At 50.7% G+C, this 20634-nt stretch overlaps 1 protein-coding gene across 2 annotated transcripts in view; it reads left to right on the top strand.

Moving 5' to 3' along the window:
- SLC35F3 (solute carrier family 35 member F3) overlaps nt 1-20634 on the top strand; it is a gene marked incomplete at both ends in the record, with an annotated part of 186293 nt that overhangs the window by 112962 nt on the left and 52697 nt on the right. The window contains one exon of one of the 2 annotated variants that reach the window (XM_080717128.1): nt 14499-14574. The exons of the other annotated variant lie outside the window; for it this stretch is intronic. Coding sequence (XP_080573254.1) covers nt 14499-14574 — 76 coding nt within the window. Of the gene's footprint in view, nt 1-14498; nt 14575-20634 lie in introns of those variants that run through there. 2 annotated transcript variants of the gene reach the window in all.

Genomic DNA, 20634 nt, shown 5'->3' with positions numbered 1-20634 from the left:
GAGAGTGACTTTCCTGGTGGCCGTGGGGAGGAAGGCGCCAGAAGAAGGCGGCAGCTCCCAACCTCAGAAGCCCAGGACAGAGGGGCAGCCGGGAGAGCTGGGCCCCCGTGCCCACAGCGGCCGGGGCTGCGTCCTCCCACGGTGGGCATGCAGAGCTGCCCTTGGGTCTCCCTGACCTTGACTCAGGGGAGAGCATTTTCACAGCTGCAGCGTCGGGGGGGTTGAGTGGGGGGGGGCGTGTTTGCAGCAATAACACATCTGCAAAAATCAAAACAAAATCAACCAGAAAAACCAAACCAACACAGCAGAGGAGCCCCCAGGGTTTTCTTCTGAGCAAGACCAGATAGCTTTATTCCTCCATCAACCACGCCAACGGTGATCATGACACGCTCATGGCTTTGAGAAGCCACCAGCCTTCCCTCACCCGCAAGCGCTGTGAAGACGAGCCCAGGAAGGCGTGTTGGCATCTGCGGGGCTCAGCGAATGGGAATCTCTGGAATGGCCGTGAACAGTGTCCAAAGGCCTGAGGCTCCTTTTGCTGAGAACAGAGTAGAAAGACCCACCTGTCACCCAGCAGCCTTCCCCAACCAACAAGACATTCTTAGTACACATTTACTCAACGAAAAAATCAGTTCAGGAGAAAGGACAGCATAAATCAGTTTAAAGGCATGCACAGTGCCACCTCGCACAGCAAGCACTATTAATATTTTTGTAGAAAGCGTCACTACTTAATGAATGTATGCCAGTGGATCTGTGTGACCATATTTCAAAACATACTTTCAGGTTTTAGCAATTATTAAATTATAGATCCGCTTTACTGATATTTAATTCAAGGACCACCTAACTCCCCTATTTTAATGTGCAAGTTTCTGTTTTTAACTGTGTTCACCGAGTTAAGAAACCATCACCACAAGCTGAGCATGGAGGTGTACTCTGTAATCCCAGTTCTTGAGAGGCAGAGACAGAAAGATTGCAGGTTCACAGCCAGCTTCAGCAACTTAGTGAGACCCTGTTTCCCAAAATTAAATAGGGTTGGAGTTGTAGCTTAGAGGTAGAATGTTCCTGGGTTCAGTTCCTCAATTCCCAATAAACACACACACACACACACACACACACACACACACACACACACACACAGTAACCATCACCACAGTTATTTTCTTATTATTGCTATAATTTTGATGCTGAGGATTGAACCTGAGCTATACCTCTAGCCCCATTTTATTTTTTATTTTGAAATAAAAGTTTAAATAAATCTAAGTTGCAGAAGGCCTCACTAAGTTGCTGAGGTTGGCCAGCAGTCCTCCTGCCTAAGCCTCCCACATACTGGGATTACGAGCATGTGCCACCACGCCCGGCTCACAGTTATTAAGACATTTCATCACCCACAAAAAACTATGCACTAGCGGTTTCCCTGAAATTCTTCTTTCTCTTTATCCCCAGTAACCATTAATATACTTTCTATCTCAATAGATTTACCTAACTCTCTACATTTACGTGACGAAAAATAAGCCTGTGACCTGTGTCTGGCTTCCTTTGCTTAGTAAGATGTTTTCCAGGCCCCTCCGCAATGTAGCATGTGTCGAAACTTCAGTCTTTTTACAGCCCATGCAATGGAGGCTCATTGGAGGGATGCCCCGCATTTTATGCACCCATTTACAGTTGATGGGCTTTGGGGTGTGTTTTTGTCAGCTTTTTCGTCCCTATGACCAAAATACCCAAGAAACACAACTCAGAGGGGGAAGGTTTATTTGGCTCTGTTTTAGGTGGTCAGTCCACGGCCAGCTGACTCCAAGGCAGAAGCCACTGCTGCCGGGGAAGGGCAGAGAAAAGCCTCTTTCAGCCGTGGCATCCGGAAGCAGAGGGTGAGAAGAGGACTGTACCGGGGATGGATGGACTAGGAAGGGTCAGACTGTGTACTAGAGATGGGCATACCAGATGGATGGACTAGGGATGGGTGGGGAATGCCCTAAACAAACATTTCTCCAAAGAAAACATAGAAATGAGCAACAATTTTACATATATATATAATATATATGTAAATATTATATATATTTATAAATATATATATAAATATATATAATAAAAATTTATATATATAAATATAATGTATATGTAAAAATAATAATATATATGTAAAATATGTATTTGTATATATTTTTCTCAGCATCTTTGGTCAACAGAGAAGTACAAATTAATCCCACATTGAGATATTACCTCATAGCTGTTAGAATAGCTATTATTTTTTTTAAATGGTTCGTATGTAGGCATGCTGGTGCGCGTCTGTAATTTCAGTACTGGGGAGGCTGAGACAGAAGAATTGCAGGTTCAAGGCCAGCCTCAGCAATATAGCAAGACCCTTAGAAACTTAGTGAGACCCTGCTTCAAAATAAAAAATAAAATAGGGCTGAGGGTGTAGCTCAGAGGTAGAATGTCCCTGGGTTCAGTTCACAAAACCACAAAAAGAGGAGAGAGGAGAGAAGAAAAAAGAGAGGAGAGGAGAGGAAAGGAAAGGAGAGGAGAGGAGAGGAGAGGAGAGGAGAGGAGAGGAGAGGAGAGGAGAGGAGGGGGAGACTTGAGGCTAGGAAGCACGCACATTCGTGCACATTAAGAAATAAAAGTATTTCTAAAATCAAGAGATTTGGGGGGACTTTGGGGGAGAAGAATCCTAGAAGCACAATTCCTTCTTTTATAAACAGAGTCAATTTAAAATCACAATGAATGTCCCAAATTTTGTCCAAAGTTTAAAATTGAAGTCCAGGAAGGGGTGGCCTGCTGTACCTGGAGCAGGGGCCCGGAGAGGCGGGCGGGCGCCTCCAATCCGAAACCCTCTCTTCTCCCAGCAGCTGCAGCTGGGAGACAGACCCTCTCGGTTCCGCTGCCTGTGCGCCTCGGGAGGTATATTTAGGCTGATCCTATTTACTGCGCCCAGAATAGCCGCCGGGTTTTGTTTCTCAAACATCCTCTTAGTTTTGTTCCTTCCTGCACAAATAGAGGGTGACATACTAGATGATTTCCAAAACCCTTTTCACCCCCAAGAGCCCATGCTCGCCACGGCCGTCTGGATCTCCTTTTCCCAAGTACAGTGGGATCCGCAGCTCTTCCTGAAGGCCACCAGCTGGTGGCCTGGACTGTCACCAAGTGCAGAAGGAGCCCCAGGGCCGAGAGTCGGACCAGGTTCATGCACCATTCCATCTCCTACTTAAGTTTCTCGAGACGTTTCCCAAGAATGAATGTATATTGGGATGGAGAGCATCCCATGTCGTTTCTGGGCAGGGTTGTAGATGAACCTCTGTAGTGAGAGTGATTCTTAGTCAGTGGTGCACACCTGTAATCCCAGGACTTGAGACAGGATCCAGCCTCAGCAACGTAGAAGGGCTCTCAGAAACTTACTCTGTTTCTAAATAAAAAAACAAAATAGGGCTGAGGGTATGGCTCAGAGGTAGAAGGAACCTGGGCTCAATCACCAGTAACACACACACACACACACACACACACACACACACACACACCTCTTAAGAGTATCTATTATTTTTAAAAATGGTTGATATCTAGGCATGCTGATGCATTCTGGATTCTGGCACTACAACCCAGGCTAACATATTGACATATTTTACATGTCAGCCCACCCTCGACACCTGAGAACAGTTCCTCGTGGCTCGTTTGGCCCCAGCCGTTGTTGACGCGGCATGCCAACCTTGGGGTACCATGGGTGAGGTGCGCCTTAGATTCTGAGGATGCTATTGCTGGAGACGGGGTTTCCAGCTGCAGCCGCCCTTCCTATCTTAGATGTCTTAGCTTGCTACGAATCCCAAATTAGAATCCTGCTATCAATAGCGCATTCAATGACTGCTTGCTCTAAATGAGAAATCAAGGTTAAAACGGAACTCTGAGCCGCTCCTGCAAGTACTCCCCGCAAACTCAGCTTAGCGAGAGCTCTTCCAAGGTCAGCCTCCAGCTCTGAGCAGGAACAGGAGACCCGAGTGGGTAGCTGTTGAGTCTGGGTTTTTGTTTGTTTGTTTTTTGGGTTTTTTGATCCTTGTAGCTTTACATAAAGATCAGTTTTAGCCAGGCATGCTGATGCACACCTGTAACCCAAGCACTGGGGTGGCTGAGACAAGGAGGACCAAAGGCTGGAGGCCAGCCCCAGCAACTTGGTGAGGCCATTTCAAAAAATAAAATAGTCTTTCCAGGAATGTGTGCTTAGAGGTGAAATCAAACTCATTTTCAGCTGGAGTGGGGAGATGGGAAAAGGCAGGGCCCTGCTCTAGAGACGGTGGCAAGATGGAGGCACGCTGCAGACGCCGCCAGAGGAGAAGCCCCGCTCCTGCTCAGCCCTGACAGCCGTGCACCCTGTGGGAGGTGACCAGGACTCTTCCTCCAGAGCCTGGGGCAGGCATCCCTCCGTTCCAGCAGGAAGCCACCGGCACCGGTGCCCACCGCTCCATTCATGTTCTCCGTGGCTTTATTACCGGCATGTTCCAGAAAGTTCTGTGGCAATCAAAAAAGAATGCAAGACATCAGGCTGTTTACAAGACGGAGGTGGAGTGTGTGTTGACTGCCGATGTCATAATAAATGCACCTCGGAGAAGACGAGAGAGGCCAGGACTTCAGAAGCTTGGTCCCAGGAGTTTTACATGAAAAGAATATAAATGGTCTACTTTAAAAGAAAAAGCGGTCTTGCTATTGCCGGATATATCCCTGGTCATGAAGACTTTGCCTGCTTTTATTAGCCTTCGTCTCTGCTTGCAAGAGATACATTTTTAAACCCTTTAGGGCTGCGAACACCAAGGGGCGTGCTTGGCGCTCTTGCCGGGAGCTCTGAGCACCCTCCACCGTGCTTCCTCAGATGCGTACAACCCACCTTTGTTCAAATCCCTGCCGACCTGCTAGAAGGTGGGCACACGCCCCCGGGCAGCAGCTGTATCATTTTACAAACAAGACACGTCCACGCATACACCTGGCCCTCCAACCCCCCCGCGTGCTCTGGGGGACTCTTGGACTGACCTGCTGCCCCACGTGATCCAACCCGGCGCCCTCGGTCGGGAGCAGGGTGCACCTGCAGGCCTCTGGCCTCTCTTTGCTTCTGCCCAGCATCCATGGGACCTTCTCTGTCATCCCATAGTAGAAAATCGGCCCTGCCTTACACAAGCTTTGCTTTGCTTGATTTTGCAAAAAGCAAAAAGTGCTGCTCAGATCTAGCTGCACGGTGGGTCATTTCTTTCTCCTTGTCCTACACCGATTCCTCTAGTGACCGCTGCGACCTCGCATGCACACGTGTGGCTCCAAGAGCCCGGCACAGATCAGTGTGTGTCGTGTGAAGAACCAGGAGAAAGCCAGCCATCCTGAATGCCCAATTCTTTCTTTTCTTTTTTATTTTCTTTTTCTTTCTTTTTTTTTGGTACTGGGGATGGAACCTAGGGGCATTCTACCTCCAAGCTACACCCCAGCCCTATTTTTTTAATCCTTTATTAGGAGACAGGGTCTCACTGAGTTGCAAAGGACCTCGCTAAGTAGCTGAGGCTGTCCGCGAATCGCGATCCTCCTGTCTCAGCCTCCCAAATGCTGGGATTACAGGTGTGTGTCACCACGCCCAGCTTCCCAATCATTTCCTTGGAGCTGTGTGCACGTCATGACACCAGGCATTCCCGCTGTGCGGAGCTTCTCTGGGGACAGGCCAGCCTCTCCTGGTTTCCGAGGTGCATCTTTTTTTTCTGAGGTGCATTTTGAGTTTAGCTGCAGAGCTGCCTCTGGGGTCTCTGCCCCCACAGGCTGACCCCATCCGTCCCAGCAGGTCCTGTATCCGCCTCCCCTGGGCCTTTCTTTCACTCAGCAAAGCCTGCTGAGTGCCTGGGTCGAAGAGTTTCTAGCTCATAGGCAGCCGAAGCAAGTGCCCAGGTAATTCTTGCAGAGCCAGACAGGAGGTGACCGCGGCTTTCAGAGAGGGACTGGGGCTCTGCAGGTGCACAAGTCACCCAAACTGTGCCCAGTCCCGAGCCTCCAAAGTGCTCACGGGTGGACAGAGAGGCGTATGCAGGTCTGGACCACCTTGCACCCAGGGATAAGCTGGAAGAGAAGCCACTGCCATGTCCTCCCTAACCCAGACAGCTGTGGGGTCCCCTTGAGTCCCCTTGAGCAGCTGTGGGGTGGGCTCCTGGTCTTTGCATGGATCCAGTTTAGGTCGGTTTTACCGTCCCCTCTGCACAGAGCGGGCAGAGCCAAGGAGTCCAAGCGCAGCCCAGCTGTGGTCGATGAGTCACCCGGACACCAGCAGCAGCTAGCTATTTCTGAACCAAATAACATCAGATCTCTCTTCACCTTGAGTCCAGCGCCTTCCTCTGAGATCTGGCCGGGGAGGGCGGGAGGCAGAGACAGGATTACAGCGGAAGGAGGCCGGCCAGCATGGTGTCCTGCTCCTGGACCACGCAGACGGCTAAGCAGCGTCCGGGGGAGGGGGTGCAAGCGGTTCCAAAACATGCTAGAAATCTGGGGCCTGTGAATATTGGAGTTTGCGTTTTCCTCCCTTTTGTTCTTCCGCTTTGAACACCTGCTACAGAGGCCGTGCTAGAGGAGTCAGAGAGGCGCGCCGGGCTGACCCAGTGGGAGAGAATGAAATCAACAGCCCATGGGTGGGGGGTCTTCCCATCCGCCGGGTGCTGTCCTGAGGCCCCTTTACATATATTAATCCTTTTAATCTTACCAAAGCACTGAAAGGTAGACACTATTACCACCATCTCCGTTTTGAAGATGTGATGGCCGAGTGTGGGGAGATCGAGTAAGTTGCCCCAGAGATACCTCCAAGCAGCAGCCCTTCCACCTCTACCCGAAGCTGTGTGTGGAGCTGCCAGGCTCGCTTCTCCGGCCGGGAAGGGGATGTCACATGGTACGGCCTCCTGTCTATGAGGTTCTGGGTTACTCCTTATACACCCCCGTTCTTGTTCTGGCCACTCAACAAGGTCCTTGGAGGGGCTGCTGAAGGGAGCCCTCCCCTACACAGGTCCGTCCCCCTCTTCCAGAGCTCCTGGGGCAGCAGACCCTGCTTGGTGCCCGCAGACCTGGCTGGGCCTCTGACGACCACTCCCCCGGAGTCAGCCCAGAGCACAGACGGCTTCTGAGTAGGATTCAGGAAGGATGCCAGCAGACACCTGCTCCGGCCTCTGCCTCTGCGTTTATTAGCTTGATCGGCTCCAGGCTCCCGCACAACCCCAGGGCCACACCTCCTGATAGTCCTGTACCTCCCCAACCCCCGGAAAGAGGAGGCCTGGAGGGACCCTGGTGAGTGAGTCACCCAGCTGCTCAGGAAAGAAGAAAGGGGCCTGTGGCCAAGGGCAGGCCACAGGTGCTCAGTCCAGTGTTCAGCAGGTGGAGATTTTGCTAAGTACATCTGCTGCTCCTGCTGGGTGGGGAAGGAGCCGTCGATGGTCCGCGTCCTGGGCTCTCCTTTCCCCAGGGCTTTCTCTCCTGTGGGAAGTCGGTCTGATAGCCTTCTGGAAGCTCCTGAGCACTTCACTCCAAGCTGTCTGGGTGAAACTTCACGTCTGGCTCCTAGAACCACTTTAAGTGATTGTTTTTAAGCCCTGGTAACCACAAAAATAATTTGTTATTCCTAACTATTGAATACTGTGACAGACTTTGAAACAGTGCAGATATTTCACAGTGAATTCATTGAAGTGGCCTGTTTTTTGACTCTTGAAAACCCTAGCTGAATTTTAGAATTTTTGTTACTTATTTTGAACACACAGAGTCAAATTCTTCACATAGCTTACCACGAATATAATTTTAACAGTATTTTTCAAACAACATGGATTATAATCCAGAAGGGGCTCATAATAAAAACAAATTAGTTGATCACACTTAGCATTTTACAAATAGGACAGAAGAGAATTGCTAAGATATAATAGAAGAAAATGCTTGCATGTGGTAAGGGTAATATTTCATGACCTAGTTTAATTGGTTATATATGTATTATATATAAACCATATATATGCACATGTAACATGTATCCTCTATACACATGTAGTATTATCTATGTACATGAATATACGTTTGTGTACAAAGATTATGAAGTGAAATGTATTTTTCCCAATTTTTATATTGACATATGCTTTACAAATGGCAAAATACATGTCATTGTGTGTGTGTGTGTGTGTGTGTGTGTGTGTGTGTGTGTGTGTGTTGCTAAGGATTGAATCAGGGGGCATTCTATCTCTTAGCTACATCCCGGCACTATTTTTTTTTTTTTTTTGCAGTACTGGAGATTGAACCCAGGGGCATTCTACCTCCAAACTACACCCTAAGCCCTATTTTTTATTCTTTATTTTGAAACAGGGTCTCACTAAGTTGCGGAGGGCCTCACTAAGTACCTGAGGTTGTCCGTGAACTGCGATCCTCCAATATCAGCCTCCCCCAAATGCTGGGATTACAAGGGTACGTCACTACGCCCAGCTCCCCAGCCCTATTTTACTTTATTTTATTTTATTTTATTATTTTTTATTTTGAAACATGGTCTCACTAAGTTGCAGAGAGCCTCACTAAGTAGCTGAGGCTGACTGAGAACATGCACTCCTCCTGTCTCAGCCTCCCAAGTACTGGGATTACGAGCATGCGCCACTGCACCCTCATTTTTCTGGGTATAATTTTTGAGGAATGTAAGGTATATTTCTGGCTATGTTAATAAAGCTAGACAACCAGGTACAGCAAAAGTCTAATTAACTAACAAAAGATATTAACAAGGAGAGCATTCTCTTAAGATCTCCAGAGGCTGTGATAATTGTTGCATCTTGGGGATAATTTCATAATCCCCAGGTTTTAAAGCCCAACAGGACCTAGAAGATTATGTACCCAATAGTTTTCTAAAGTTTCTTTTAGCCATGCTGCCTTTATGGAAAAACACAAATCTAACAGAGAACGCTAACAGATAAAAGGAGAGTCACTTTGCAAAGACCAAGAAATGCAACTGAAAACTGCCAATGGGGTCGGCCCCTCTCCCGTGCAAATTAGAAACTCCTGAGACCAGAAGAGATGGGTGGGGCTTGAGGTTGGTTGCTCCTTGTTGGCAGAGTCAGCGCTCAAGTCCAAGCTGCTGGCTGGCATGTAAGGCATTGTCTATGCCGCGTTGGTCTCAAGGGAACCATAAGCACCACTTAACCCCAGAAAATGGAATGGTGCAGTGGGACCGTAGAGCCCTGGAAACCACTACACAGGAAAGAACAGACCCATGGCCCCCAGGGATGGCGGAATGGTGAGCCAGCCCAGGAAGGGCTAGAATGAGTTATTCAGGCAATTCGGGGATGAAGACAGACCCACAGCTTGGACCAGTAAGAAGAGTGATAAGCCCTGAGGACAGGAGGAATTGGCCCTGTCCAACATGGCCACCTACTTCCTGACAATTTTTCCAGGCTTCTCTAGTTTGTCTTCCTTAAGAACCATGGGGCGTGGTGGCGCACACTTGTAATCCCAGCGCTTGGGAGGCTGAGAGAGTAGGAACACGCAGGTTCAAAGCCAACCTCAGCTACTTAGCGAGGCTCTCAGCAACTTAGTGAGACCCTGTTTCCAAATAAAGTATAAAATAGGAGGTAGAAGGCCAGTGGGTTCTGTCCGCAGTACCACACACACACACACAACCATGGGTAGGTGTTGGGAGCTGCAACTGAAGATGGCCCCACTATATAGTAGGAGAAATTATATATATTTAGGCTCCTTTCTTTTTTTGGAATTCCTCTTCTTCTTTTTTTTTTTTTTTTTTTTGGTGGTACTGGGGGTGGAACCCAGGTGCTTTCTACCTCCGGGCTATGCTCCCATTACTCCCAGACCTATTTTATATTTTATTTGTAAACAGGGTCTCACTAAGTAGCTAAGGCTGGCTTCGAACTTGTGTGATCCTCCTGTCTCAGCCTCCCAAGTGCAGGGATTACAGGCATGCACCACCGCGCCCGGCTGGAACTTCTCTTTTACTTCCTTGTCTGCATGTGGGGAGCGGGAGGAGGCAGGGAGGAAGACTCAGGCTAAGGGTATGTGTATTGGTTAGTTGTGCAGCACTGTGACCGAAATACCTGCCAAGAGCAACTAAGAGAAGGAAAATTTGATTTGGGCTTAGGGTTTCAGAGGTTCCGTCCATGGCCAACAGGCTCCAAGGCAGATACATCGTGGTGGCAGGGAGAGCTACTCAACACAAGGCAGCTGGTAGCAGAGAGAGGGAAAGGAGGTGGCCACGCCCCCATGACCCTCCTCTACCCACCACGCCCCACTTCTGAACTTTGCTGCACTGGAGCATGCGTCCAAAGCACATCCAAACCCAAGCTATAACAGCGAGTAGGTTCTGCTTTAAGGCTGTGACCCTCTGCATCCACTCAGCAAACCCTTCAGTGTTCGGGCTGTAATGCTAAGAACACAGAGACCAAGCCGGGCGTGGTGGCGCACCCTTGTAATCCCAGTACTTGGGAGGCTGAGGCAGGAGAAGTGCAGTTTTGCAGCCACCTCAGCTACTTAGTGAGGCCCTCCACAACTTAGTGAGACCCTGTTTCAAAATAAAGAATAAAACAATAGGGCTGTGGGTATAGCTCAGAGGTAGAATTTCCCTAGGTTCAATCCCCAGTACCACAAAAAAACAAAAACAAAAAACCACCAGAAACCAGCATTCTCCATAAGCCTATAATGCCACACTGTGAGCAGCTGTTGTAAAACCAGTCTACTCCCCTGTCCCAGTCACACTGATGGAGAGACAAACGAGAGAGTGGGTTTATAGCTAAAGGACTGGTGTTTCACCATTTCATCTCATATGGACTTGAGCAAACACTGGGCTTTGATGAGCAAACAGTTGGTCGTACCACGCATTTTTAGAAGATTACAGGCAGATCTGTTTAGTGGATGTGACCTGAAAATCACCCCAGGTCCCCTTTCAGATAAACCCCTATAATACTAAATTTAAGACAGGTACCCAATTATATCCTTCAAGATATCACCTCAAGAGCAGAGCATGGTGGTGGACGTTGGTAATCCCAGTACCTGGGAGGATGAGACAGGAGGCTCTTGGGTTTTTGGCTAGCCTCAGCTACTTAGGCTTCCTTTGTGACTAAGTGAGATCTTGTTTCAAAATAAAGAATAAAAAAATAGGGCTGGGGATGTAGAATGCCCCTGAATTTAAAACCCCCAAAAAATATATCACCTCAAACAAGTACCCTCCAAAGAGAAATGGGTTCAGAGCCCAAATTATCCATCCCCTTGCCTGGATAATGTTGGTATAGTCTTGTTTCTATTGATATTTCAGAAATCTCATCTCTCTTTCTTAGAATAATTTATAAATAAGTTTTTTTATAATTAGAGATCTGGGTCCTTAAGTAGTCTGTATAGGCAATTTTCTAGGTATTTCTGAGTTAGGTCCTTCTCCCCTAACTTCTAGTAATATTTTAAATTATTGAAATTCTCAAAATACCAGCCTGTGTTCATAAATTAGCTCAACATTCACTTTCTAGATAATTTTATGTGATGCTTCAAATATGGACCCCTATCACACCCTCCTTCCCAAAAGATGTGTTCCCTTAGGGATAGCAGTACTCACGTGGTCAAACAGGCAGAGAGCTCCTGATCTGAGAGCACATGGGAAGTTTTATAGGGATTTCAGGATGGAGGGATGAGGGTTAGTGTTTTGCTGGGATGATAAAATTGGGTATAACAAATGAAAGGTCAAAATATCTGGGAGCATAAGGGGAGGAGGCTGGGATGATGATCAATAAGTAGGACTTAGCAGACATGAGGATGTAATGATCTCACAAGTGCCCAAAGCTCCCGCGATAACCCACAGGGAAAATTAAAAGTTCAAGGTAGCAATCGTTAATGAGTGGACTTAGCAATAAGGTGTTTAACAACACTCAGTTGTTAACTATTTGACTGCTGCAGAACATTGCAAGAAATATAAATGGGCATTTTTTATGGTACTGGGGACGGAACCCTTCTACCTCCAGGCTACACTCCCAGATATATATATATATATATATATATATATATATATATATATATATATTTTTTTTTTTTTTTGGTTGTGGTACTGGGTTCCTGGAAGCCCTTCTACCTCCGGGCTACACTCCCAGACCTATTTTATATTTTTGAAACAGGGTCTCTTACACCAGCGCGGCTGGCTTCGAACCTGCGTGATCCTCCTGTCTCCGCCTCCCAAGCGCGGGGATTACAAGCGTGCGCCACCATGCCTGGCAGCAGACCTATTTTTTTAATATTTTATTTGGAGCCGAGCATGGTGGCGCAGCTTATAATCCCTGCGCTTGGGAGGCTGAGACAGGAGGATCGCACAGGTTCGAAGCCAGCCTTGCTGGCTTAAGAGACCCTGTTTCTAAATAAAAATATAAAATAGGTCTGGGAGCGTAGCCGGGAGAAGGCCCCTGGGTTCCACCTCCAGTACCACACACACACAAAAAAAAAAAAACAAATTCATCCCTTACTGGATTGCTTCACTGGTGAGGGCCCAGCTCTGAGCCCATTGCTTCACCTGCATTGACAACACATGAGCTTTGGAGGACAGTCCAAATCAAAACCCTAACAGAGCCTGAGTTTTCCCATCTAGGAAACAAGGCAACAACCACCTTATAGATATTTCCTCAGGTCAAAAATAAAATGGTTTCCAGAAGACACTTGACATCTGGTACGTAATAAGTGCTAAGAGATTAGAACTTGCGTGATATTTGCGTGATATTAGTCATGTCTGTAACAAGTGCTTTTTTGTTTGTTTGTTTGTTTGTTTGTTTGTTTGTTTTTGGTGGTACTAGGAGTGGAACCCAGAGGCTTTCTAACTCCGGGCTATATTCCCAGACCTTTTTTTATATTTTTATTTGGAAACAGGGTCTCACTAAGTTACTGAAAGCCTCACTCAGTAGCTGAGGCTGGCTTCAAACCCGTGCGATCCTCCTGTCTCTCAGCCTCCCAAGCGCGGGGATTACAAGTGTGCACCACCATGCCCGGCTGTAACAAGTTATTTTGATGAACTTGATAAAAGGGTACCCAGAAGTATTGTTCTGTAATTTTAAAATAAGGTCCTCTTTAACATGCAATGCAAAATTATTTTGCTTTAAGCCTATTTCCAAAGAAGGAAAAGCTGGCTTCTAATTCTTAGCATCCTCTTGGCTCCAGAAACGAGGTCCCTGTGAGAGGTGCACGACGTGGCGGCCACCACTAGAGGGCTCTGCAGGGAGCGGGGAAACATTTCCTTGGTCGTCTGATGGGAAAGCAACCTGAGGGGCCCTGGCCTTTGGGCAGCGTGGCCATCCTATTTTCCATGACTATTCAAACAGGCTGTTCAAGAACCCCACCATAGAAGCCACTTCTGTCGGACACCAGGGGGCATGCAGGTGGATGTCACCAGAAATAGCTGGTAGATGTCAAGAAACCCTGCTGTCGTAGGGGCACTCTGCACCTGTGTCATTCCCCTGAGGTACTTTTTCTGGGGATTAGGATGATATAATCAGTGGCATGCCAACTGTGAGACAGGTTCTGAAATTCTGGGCAAGACTTAACCAGCACTAAACCCCAGAGGGCACCAGAATCTGAGCCATCAATTCCGTGACCCTGGGACCAGAACTCAGCTTGCACAAACCTGAATCACATCCCGAACCTTGGCCCTTTGGGGTTCCGCGGCTGTGGGATCTCTCAGTCCTACCTACTGGGTAGCTCGCAGCCTCTTTTAATGATGCCCTTTCTGGATTAACAATAGCGGGCGAGCGCTCCCAGGACCTGGGGGTTGCTCCCTGGTGGTTACTGGGGCATCTCCTCCCCGCCAGCGACACAGCAGACCTATCACCACCTTAGCCAGCGCCCAGTGGCTCGCGGTGGCCCTGAGTGGGAGCCTTGAAGCTGCTGCTACAGATACAGGCCAGCCCTGCAGCCCCAGCAGGAGCCTGGCAGAGCGAGCTTTCTCTGCCTCCCAAGTCTTTCTTTCCTGCGGCTGCTTTTCATCTCTGCCTACTTTGCATGTACTTGGAGCCCTCCTTAGGATTAGGACCTCACCAAACACTGTGTCCCTAGACTCGAAAAACCAAGGCATGCTTTTCTTTACCTTTCTTGTACAACCCTCCAGGACTGCAGCAGGGGGAAGTGGACTCTCCATCCCAAGTCAAACAGCTCCCAGGTTAAACTTGTCCACCCTGGGGCTCAAGGGCTGGGGGTCCTAGCAAAGGGCTGGCCTGGGAGGCGGCTGCAGCGCCGGGTGCCCGGGGCGGGGGCGGAGCAGGTGAGCGCCCGGTGGGCGTGGGGAGCGCACTGCTGCGTGACGCGGACTTGGCAGCAGCCCGGGGGAGGCTGAGCGCGCGTGGAGTGCGGCGCGGCGGCCGAGGATGTGCGCGGCGGTGGGGCGGCCGCCGCAGTGAGCCGGGGACCGAGCCGGCCGGGCGCCGGGCAGGCACGGAGGGGCTAGCGGGAGGCCGCGGCGGGGAGGCGCCGCCCGGCCCCAGGATGTAGCGATCGGCGGCGGCGCTCCTGCAGGCGGCCGGCTCACCATGAAGAAGCACTCAGCCCGGGTGGCCCCGCTCAGCGCCTGCAACAGCCCGGTTCTGACCCTCACCAAGGTGGAAGGTAACGCGGCGGGCCTGGCGCCCTCCCTGCGCCCCGCAGCCCTCGCCCGGGTGCCCGGACGCGGTCTGCACTGCAGCCCCCACCCGGCTGCTGCCCGGGGACGGGCTGGGCGCAGCTCGGCGGGGCGGTCCCTGCAGGACGGAGATGCTGACCAGCGCCCACCTGGGGCTGCAGCATCCCCCCTGGCACCCCATTTTCAGGCCGACTGGAGGTGCTGCCCACACTGGTGGGGGCTGGGGGAGGCAGGGACCTCTCTGCAGCCTCCGAAGCCTCCGAGGCCACCAGGCAGGGACGTGGGCTCTGCAGAGAAGCCCCTGCATGGGTCTGTAAACATGCCCTTTCCCAGGCCTGGCTGGGGGCACTGTGAGAGGCCCCCACAAAGTGTCCCCATCCTCCTTGACACCCCTTCTGCATGGAACCGCCCCCACTGGGGGATGTGAGAGAGAGGACAGCCACGGAGGAGGATTGCGCCTTACTCAGGCTCAGCTGTCCTTCTGCTGGTGTGAAAGAGGACCCCGCTTTCCCACAGAGGCGCAGCCTTCGTCCCTAACTCCCCCGGGTGGCAGCTGAGGAATGACCGGCCCTCCCAGGGCTGGGCAAGCCGGGCCGCAGACGCCAAGGGTGAGGACGGCCAGCTGGGGAGGAAGGCAGCCCCCTAGGCAGGCCCCGGATCTGCCATCAGCCCTGGCGTATCCCCAGCACAGACAGAGAGGGCTGGTGTGGGCTCCAGGGAGTCTAGCATCCACTGGCGCTCCCCTGCGGCCAGGACCCTCTGGGTTTATGAGGACCTTGCACCCCACCTGTGAGTTCTAGTTTGTTTAAAGTCTGAGGACCAGCGGGGGCACAGCAGCATCGCTGGGAGCACCTACCCCTTGTCCATAGGGGCCTGCGGGTTGCCGTGCTGGGCCTGCAGAGGGGACTGTGAGGCCCGGGCAGGTGGAGAGCTGGTCCAAGACCTCCGGCTGGTGGCCGCGAAGCGGCTGGGCCAGGCGCTGGGATCCCAAGCTGCTGCTGTTTGCAGGGCTGGCCTGCAAGTTGTGTTCTCACTTGCTGTCCTTAGAAGGTTGAGTTTTTTGCTTCTTCCTGGGACTGTCTCCTCCCCTCATCCTGGCAGTCTTAGGAGAGACTGTGGGAGTTGTCCACACCAGACATTAGTTAGTGAAAGCGCTATCTCTCGCGGGACGTTCGCCATCCTGGGTCTCCTTCCCGGCTCTGCCCAGGGGCAGGGGAGCCGAGAGGTGCAGAAGAGCCCAGATGTCTGCTTCCCGCAGGGCTTCCGGGCTTCTGCTCACTTGCGGGGTCCTTGGGGGGAATCTCCCGCCTGCTCCTACGAGGAGGGCAGGTTGGTTCTGCTGTCCAGCAGCATGACCCCGAGGCACGTCCAGCTCACATTGGGCAGGACAGGCCTGAGCGGCCTGGGAGAGGCGCTGGCTGTGCGTGGTGAGGCCCCTCAATGGGGTGCTGGGCTCAGAAGCACAGCCATGAGTGCCATGCCAGGCTCAGGCATCCCAGGCCACGCCTGGAGGTGCCCCCGGGAGTCAGGAAGAGGCGCCCACACTGCCCTGGGGCTGCTGCCGGGTGAGCCGAGCCTCCCTTTCATGCCGACAGCAAGTATTCCCAGGGGCTTGCTCGCTTTAGCCAGCTTTGCCAGGCACCTGTCGGAGGGTAATGGAAGAGCGCCAAGACAAGGCTCTGCGCCGATATAGTCTGACATGTGCAAACCATGAGCCCGAGCCTCGGGTTCCTCTGATGGAAAGAGATTTGACCTGCTGAGCTGACTGCTGGGCAGGAAAGTGGGGTAGAAGTGAGAGGAGATACCTAGCACACAGTAGGTGCTTAATGCAGCTCCGCGCAGTCCTGCAGTCACAGATTGGCTGCTCCTTCAGCAAACACTCTTGCTGCTGTCAACGAGTGCATGTGTGGGAAGGTTCTGGAAGCACCCACAGAGCTGCAGCCTTGCCAGAGAGTCCCTGCCCCGCTCCCTTCCTGCACAGGATATCTACATGGAAGTCCATCAAAGTCCATTGGTGGGGCCTGGTAAAACCTGCCCAGGGATATCCGGGCACACACCGGACTTGCTCTCTCCGCCTGGCGTGTTTTCTTGGTGTTTTGTTCAGTTTGGTTTGGTGTTAGTTCTTCTAAAGCCATTTGCATCTTGTGTGCTTGTTTGGGGAAGGTGGAACCCTTTTTCTCTTCCTTGGGGTACACAGGGCAAGGTCGTCCCCATACCGTGGTGCTGTGTGAATGGCAGACAGGCTACGGGGGCAGAATACAAGCAGCATGGAATATTTATGAGCTTGTGGAGTGTGTCATCTAAGGGAGGAGGCAAGAAGTTTCCAGAATGTGGTGCATATAAAACCAAAATAGAAAAGGGGGTGCACTCAAACACAGGAAGATGGACAAGATGGTGTCGTTTACACAATAAAGACCTCACTTGAGGGCTACCCTGTGTCCTGTGACGTAAGGCTCTGGGAATACAAAACTGAGCACTGTTAGATTTACTCCCTCACAGAAATTTCAGTCTAGTGGAAAAGAGACATAGAGATAAATTGTCAGATAAGAGGTAGAAAGTTCTGGTACAGAAATAAGAACAAAGTGTCACAGCAAAACTGGAAATTGAGCAATCTGAGTAGTGTTCCTGCAGAGGCCTTCTCAGGAGGAGGCCCTTTTTCAAAAAGGAGCCTTCTGGAGGAAGAGGCTGATGTGAGAGGAGGCTTATATGAGGATAAGCCTTTCCTGAGGAAGAGGCTTTCCTGATAAGGACCTCCTGAAAAGGAGGCCTTTCTGAGGAGGAAGCTTCCTGAGCAGAAGCTGATGTGAGAGGAGGCCTGTCTGAAGAGAGCTTTCTGAGCAGGAGGCCTGGATACAAAGGAAGCCCGTCTGAGGCAAAGTCTTTCTTGGGGAGGAGACCTTTATGAGGAGGAAGCTCTCTGTGGAAAAGGTCATTGTGCGAGGAGGCCCCTCTGAGGAGGACTTCTAAGGGAGAGGCCTTCATGAGAAGTCCTTTCTGAGGAGGAGGATTTCCTGAGGAAGAGACCTTCATGAGAAAAAGTTCTTTCTGAAGAGGATTTCTTGAGGAGAAAGAGGGCTTCCTGAGGGAGAGGCCTTCATGAGAAGTCTTTTCTGAGGAGAGAACTTCCTGAGAAGGAAGAATTCCTGAGGAAGAGGAGGAATTCTTGAGGAAGAGGACTTCCTGAGGAGGAGGACTTCCTGAGGAGGAGGAATTCTTGAGGAAGAGGACTTCCTGAGGAGGAGGAATTCTTGAGGAAGAGAACTTTCTGAGGGGGAGAAGGACTTCCTGAAAAAGAGGCCTTCATGAGAAGTCCTTTCTGAGGAGGAGGATATCCTAAGAAGAAAGAGGAGGACTCCCTGAGGATAAAGCAGAGGACTTCCTGAGGAGGAGAATTTCCTGATGGGGAGGAGGACTTACTGCGAGGAGGCCTTCATGAGGAGAAGTTCCTTCTGAGGAGATCTTTATAAGGAGGAAGCTTCCTGAGGCAGAGGCCTACTTCTTGAGGAGATCTTTCTGAAGAGGAGGACTTCCTGTAAAAGAGACCTTTCTGAGGAGGAGGTCTTCCTGCAGAGAAGGCCTTTCTGAGAGGCTTTCATGAGGAGGAGGGCTTCCTGCAGAGGAGACTTTTCTGTGGAGACTTTCCTGAGGAGGAAGCCCTCTGAGGAGCAGACCTTTCTGAGGGAGGCCTTCCTGAGGAGGCGGTGTCTCCACTGAGGCTAGGGGGATGTGAGAAAGCATGTCGGGCACAGAGGGAAGAAGAGGCTATTTTGGGTGGAGGAAAAGTGTGTGCACTGACTTGGCCGGGAAGCAGGAGGAGGGTGGGGCTGGGCCTCGGCTAGGGCCGATGCTTACAAAGTGGCTCAGAGCCAGGTCGAGGCTTCCGCCATGGCTAACGACATGTCTGGCTTTTCCATCCTCTTCCTGGCTTTCCTAGCAGAAGCAGACGCTGACTATTGATCAGGAGCACATCTCTGGTAGTGGCACGTCTTGAGTATTGATCACACAGTTGACTAAGATCGCCACATTGACAATCAGCTAATTCATGTTCTGTACAATTACTTTCAATGGGAATGAATTCCCCGGAGAGGACAGCAGTCAGTTGTGCGGGAAGAGTGGAGGCTTGGATTAGGGGGATGGGCTTTGGTGCTCAGCCCTCGGGCTGGCTGGATGATGTTTGGCTAATTAAAATTCCCTGGAAATCATTTATCTCATATCAAAGTGAGGGGTGATGATACGTTTCCCTTAAAAATGAAATAATGATTTTGCTATTGAATGGCTACCATGTTTGAGATTGTGTGCAGTGGGGGTTTTTTTGTGATCGCTGTTCCTCCCAAAGCAAGGGGTATAAGTATTGTTCTCCCACTTTGCAGACGAGGAGACTGAGCCTCAGAGAATCCTTCATACAGGTCGGGTGTCAGAAAGCAAGGGCACCTGGCTTCACATTCACATCTGCCTGGCCCTGAACCCTAAAGACCTCCACTGTGTTACAGTGACTCACAGCATCTCATGAACCCTCAATATGGCACCATGGTGCGGACCCCCACCAGGGCTCACGGGACCCGCGGCTGTCGGCGATGTTCTGAGGCCTCTGTTCAGGGGAGTCAGGTGGTCTAGCCACCCACAGTGCAGGGGTGGCTAACTTACCTCTGTCCCTAGGGGAAGGCGCGTCCTGTGAATCTCAGCTATTATCCACGGGAGACCCAGCCCTGCTGGCCCAATGTGAGACAAATCCCTGCCCAGAGTTACCTGTGTATTGATTAAGTATGTTATCTAGCCTGCGAACCAGATGCTCTGAGGGCTTCTAAGAGTAGAGAAATACAATCCTTGACCCAGCAGGGTTTCCCAACCAGTGCGAGGTGTCAGGAGTGCACAGGAGTAGAGATGATCTGTTGGATTGCATTTTTTTTTTTAATTCCAGAAGAGAAATATAAATAAAAGGGGCCTTTCAGCAGAGGGTGGACCTACTTCTGGCTGGGGCTCAGAGCACCGCCATGTACACCTTGCTAACACCGCCTTCTTCTTTGCCAAGAAGACAGAGGCCAACTGTTCCCTGCAAAGCCAGGATGTGGCCACAGCATCCTCCTCGCAGTCCTGTGGCCGCCCGGTGGCGGCGGTGACCGGGCGCGGTGACCGTGCGTGTGGGGAGGCGCCTCTCCTGGGAGCGTGGGAGAGGCGCACTGAGGTGTTGCCGTGGTTCCTGCCCAGGGCCACAGGGCTGCAGAGCTAGGGCGCTTAGACACCTACCAGAGGCGCCTGGAGCCGGAGCTCAGGTTAACTGCACATGCAGCAGAGCCGAGGGGAGAGGTTGAGATGGACCAGCTGAGGCCCCGAAGCGCTGGACTCCGTGGGGAAGTGGACTGAAGCAGGTAGGAAGGGGGAACCAGAGGAGGAGGAAGACACATGGGGCCTGAGACAAGACTGTTGTACACTGCGGTGGTGTTCAGACTGGATCATGCGACCTGTTTTCATCAGCTGTAATAGTATTGCTGTGTGTGTGTGTGTGTGTGTGTGTGTGTGTGTGTGTGTGTGTGAGACTGAGGTGAGCTCAGGGGTTTTCTTCTCCAGAGCTGTTTTACTTTTTATTTTGAAATGGAGTATCACTAAGTTGCTGAGGGCCTTGCTAGGTTGCTAAGGCTGGCCTCAAACCTACAATCCTCCAGTCTCAGCCTCCCAAGTACTGGGATTACAGGTGTGCACTACCATGCCTGGCCACAATAAGTCTTCCTTTCTCTCCTTTCCTTCTTTCTTTCCTTCTTTCTTCCTTTTTTCTCCCTCTCCCTCTCTCTCTTTCTTTCTCTCTCTTTCCTTTTCTCGCTCTGTGTGTGTGTGTGTGTGTGTGTGTGTGTGTGTGTGTGCTGCTAGGTATTGAACTTAGGGGCATTCTATCTCCAAGCTACACCCCCAGCCCTATTTTATTTTTATTTTGAAACAAGGTCTTTCTACTTTAATGAAAGTCTTACTACTTGCTGAGGTTGTCTTTTTTTGTTTTTGTTTTTGTTTTTTGTGAATCTGGGGATGGAACTCAGAGGCATTCAACCTCCGAGCTA

Source organism: Muscardinus avellanarius (assembly GCF_963383645.1).
Source record: "Muscardinus avellanarius genome assembly, chromosome: 20".
Lineage (NCBI taxonomy): Eukaryota > Metazoa > Chordata > Mammalia > Rodentia > Gliridae > Muscardinus > Muscardinus avellanarius.
Note: the sequence above shows the minus strand (reverse complement) of the source record. Positions and strands in the feature narration are given on the sequence as shown.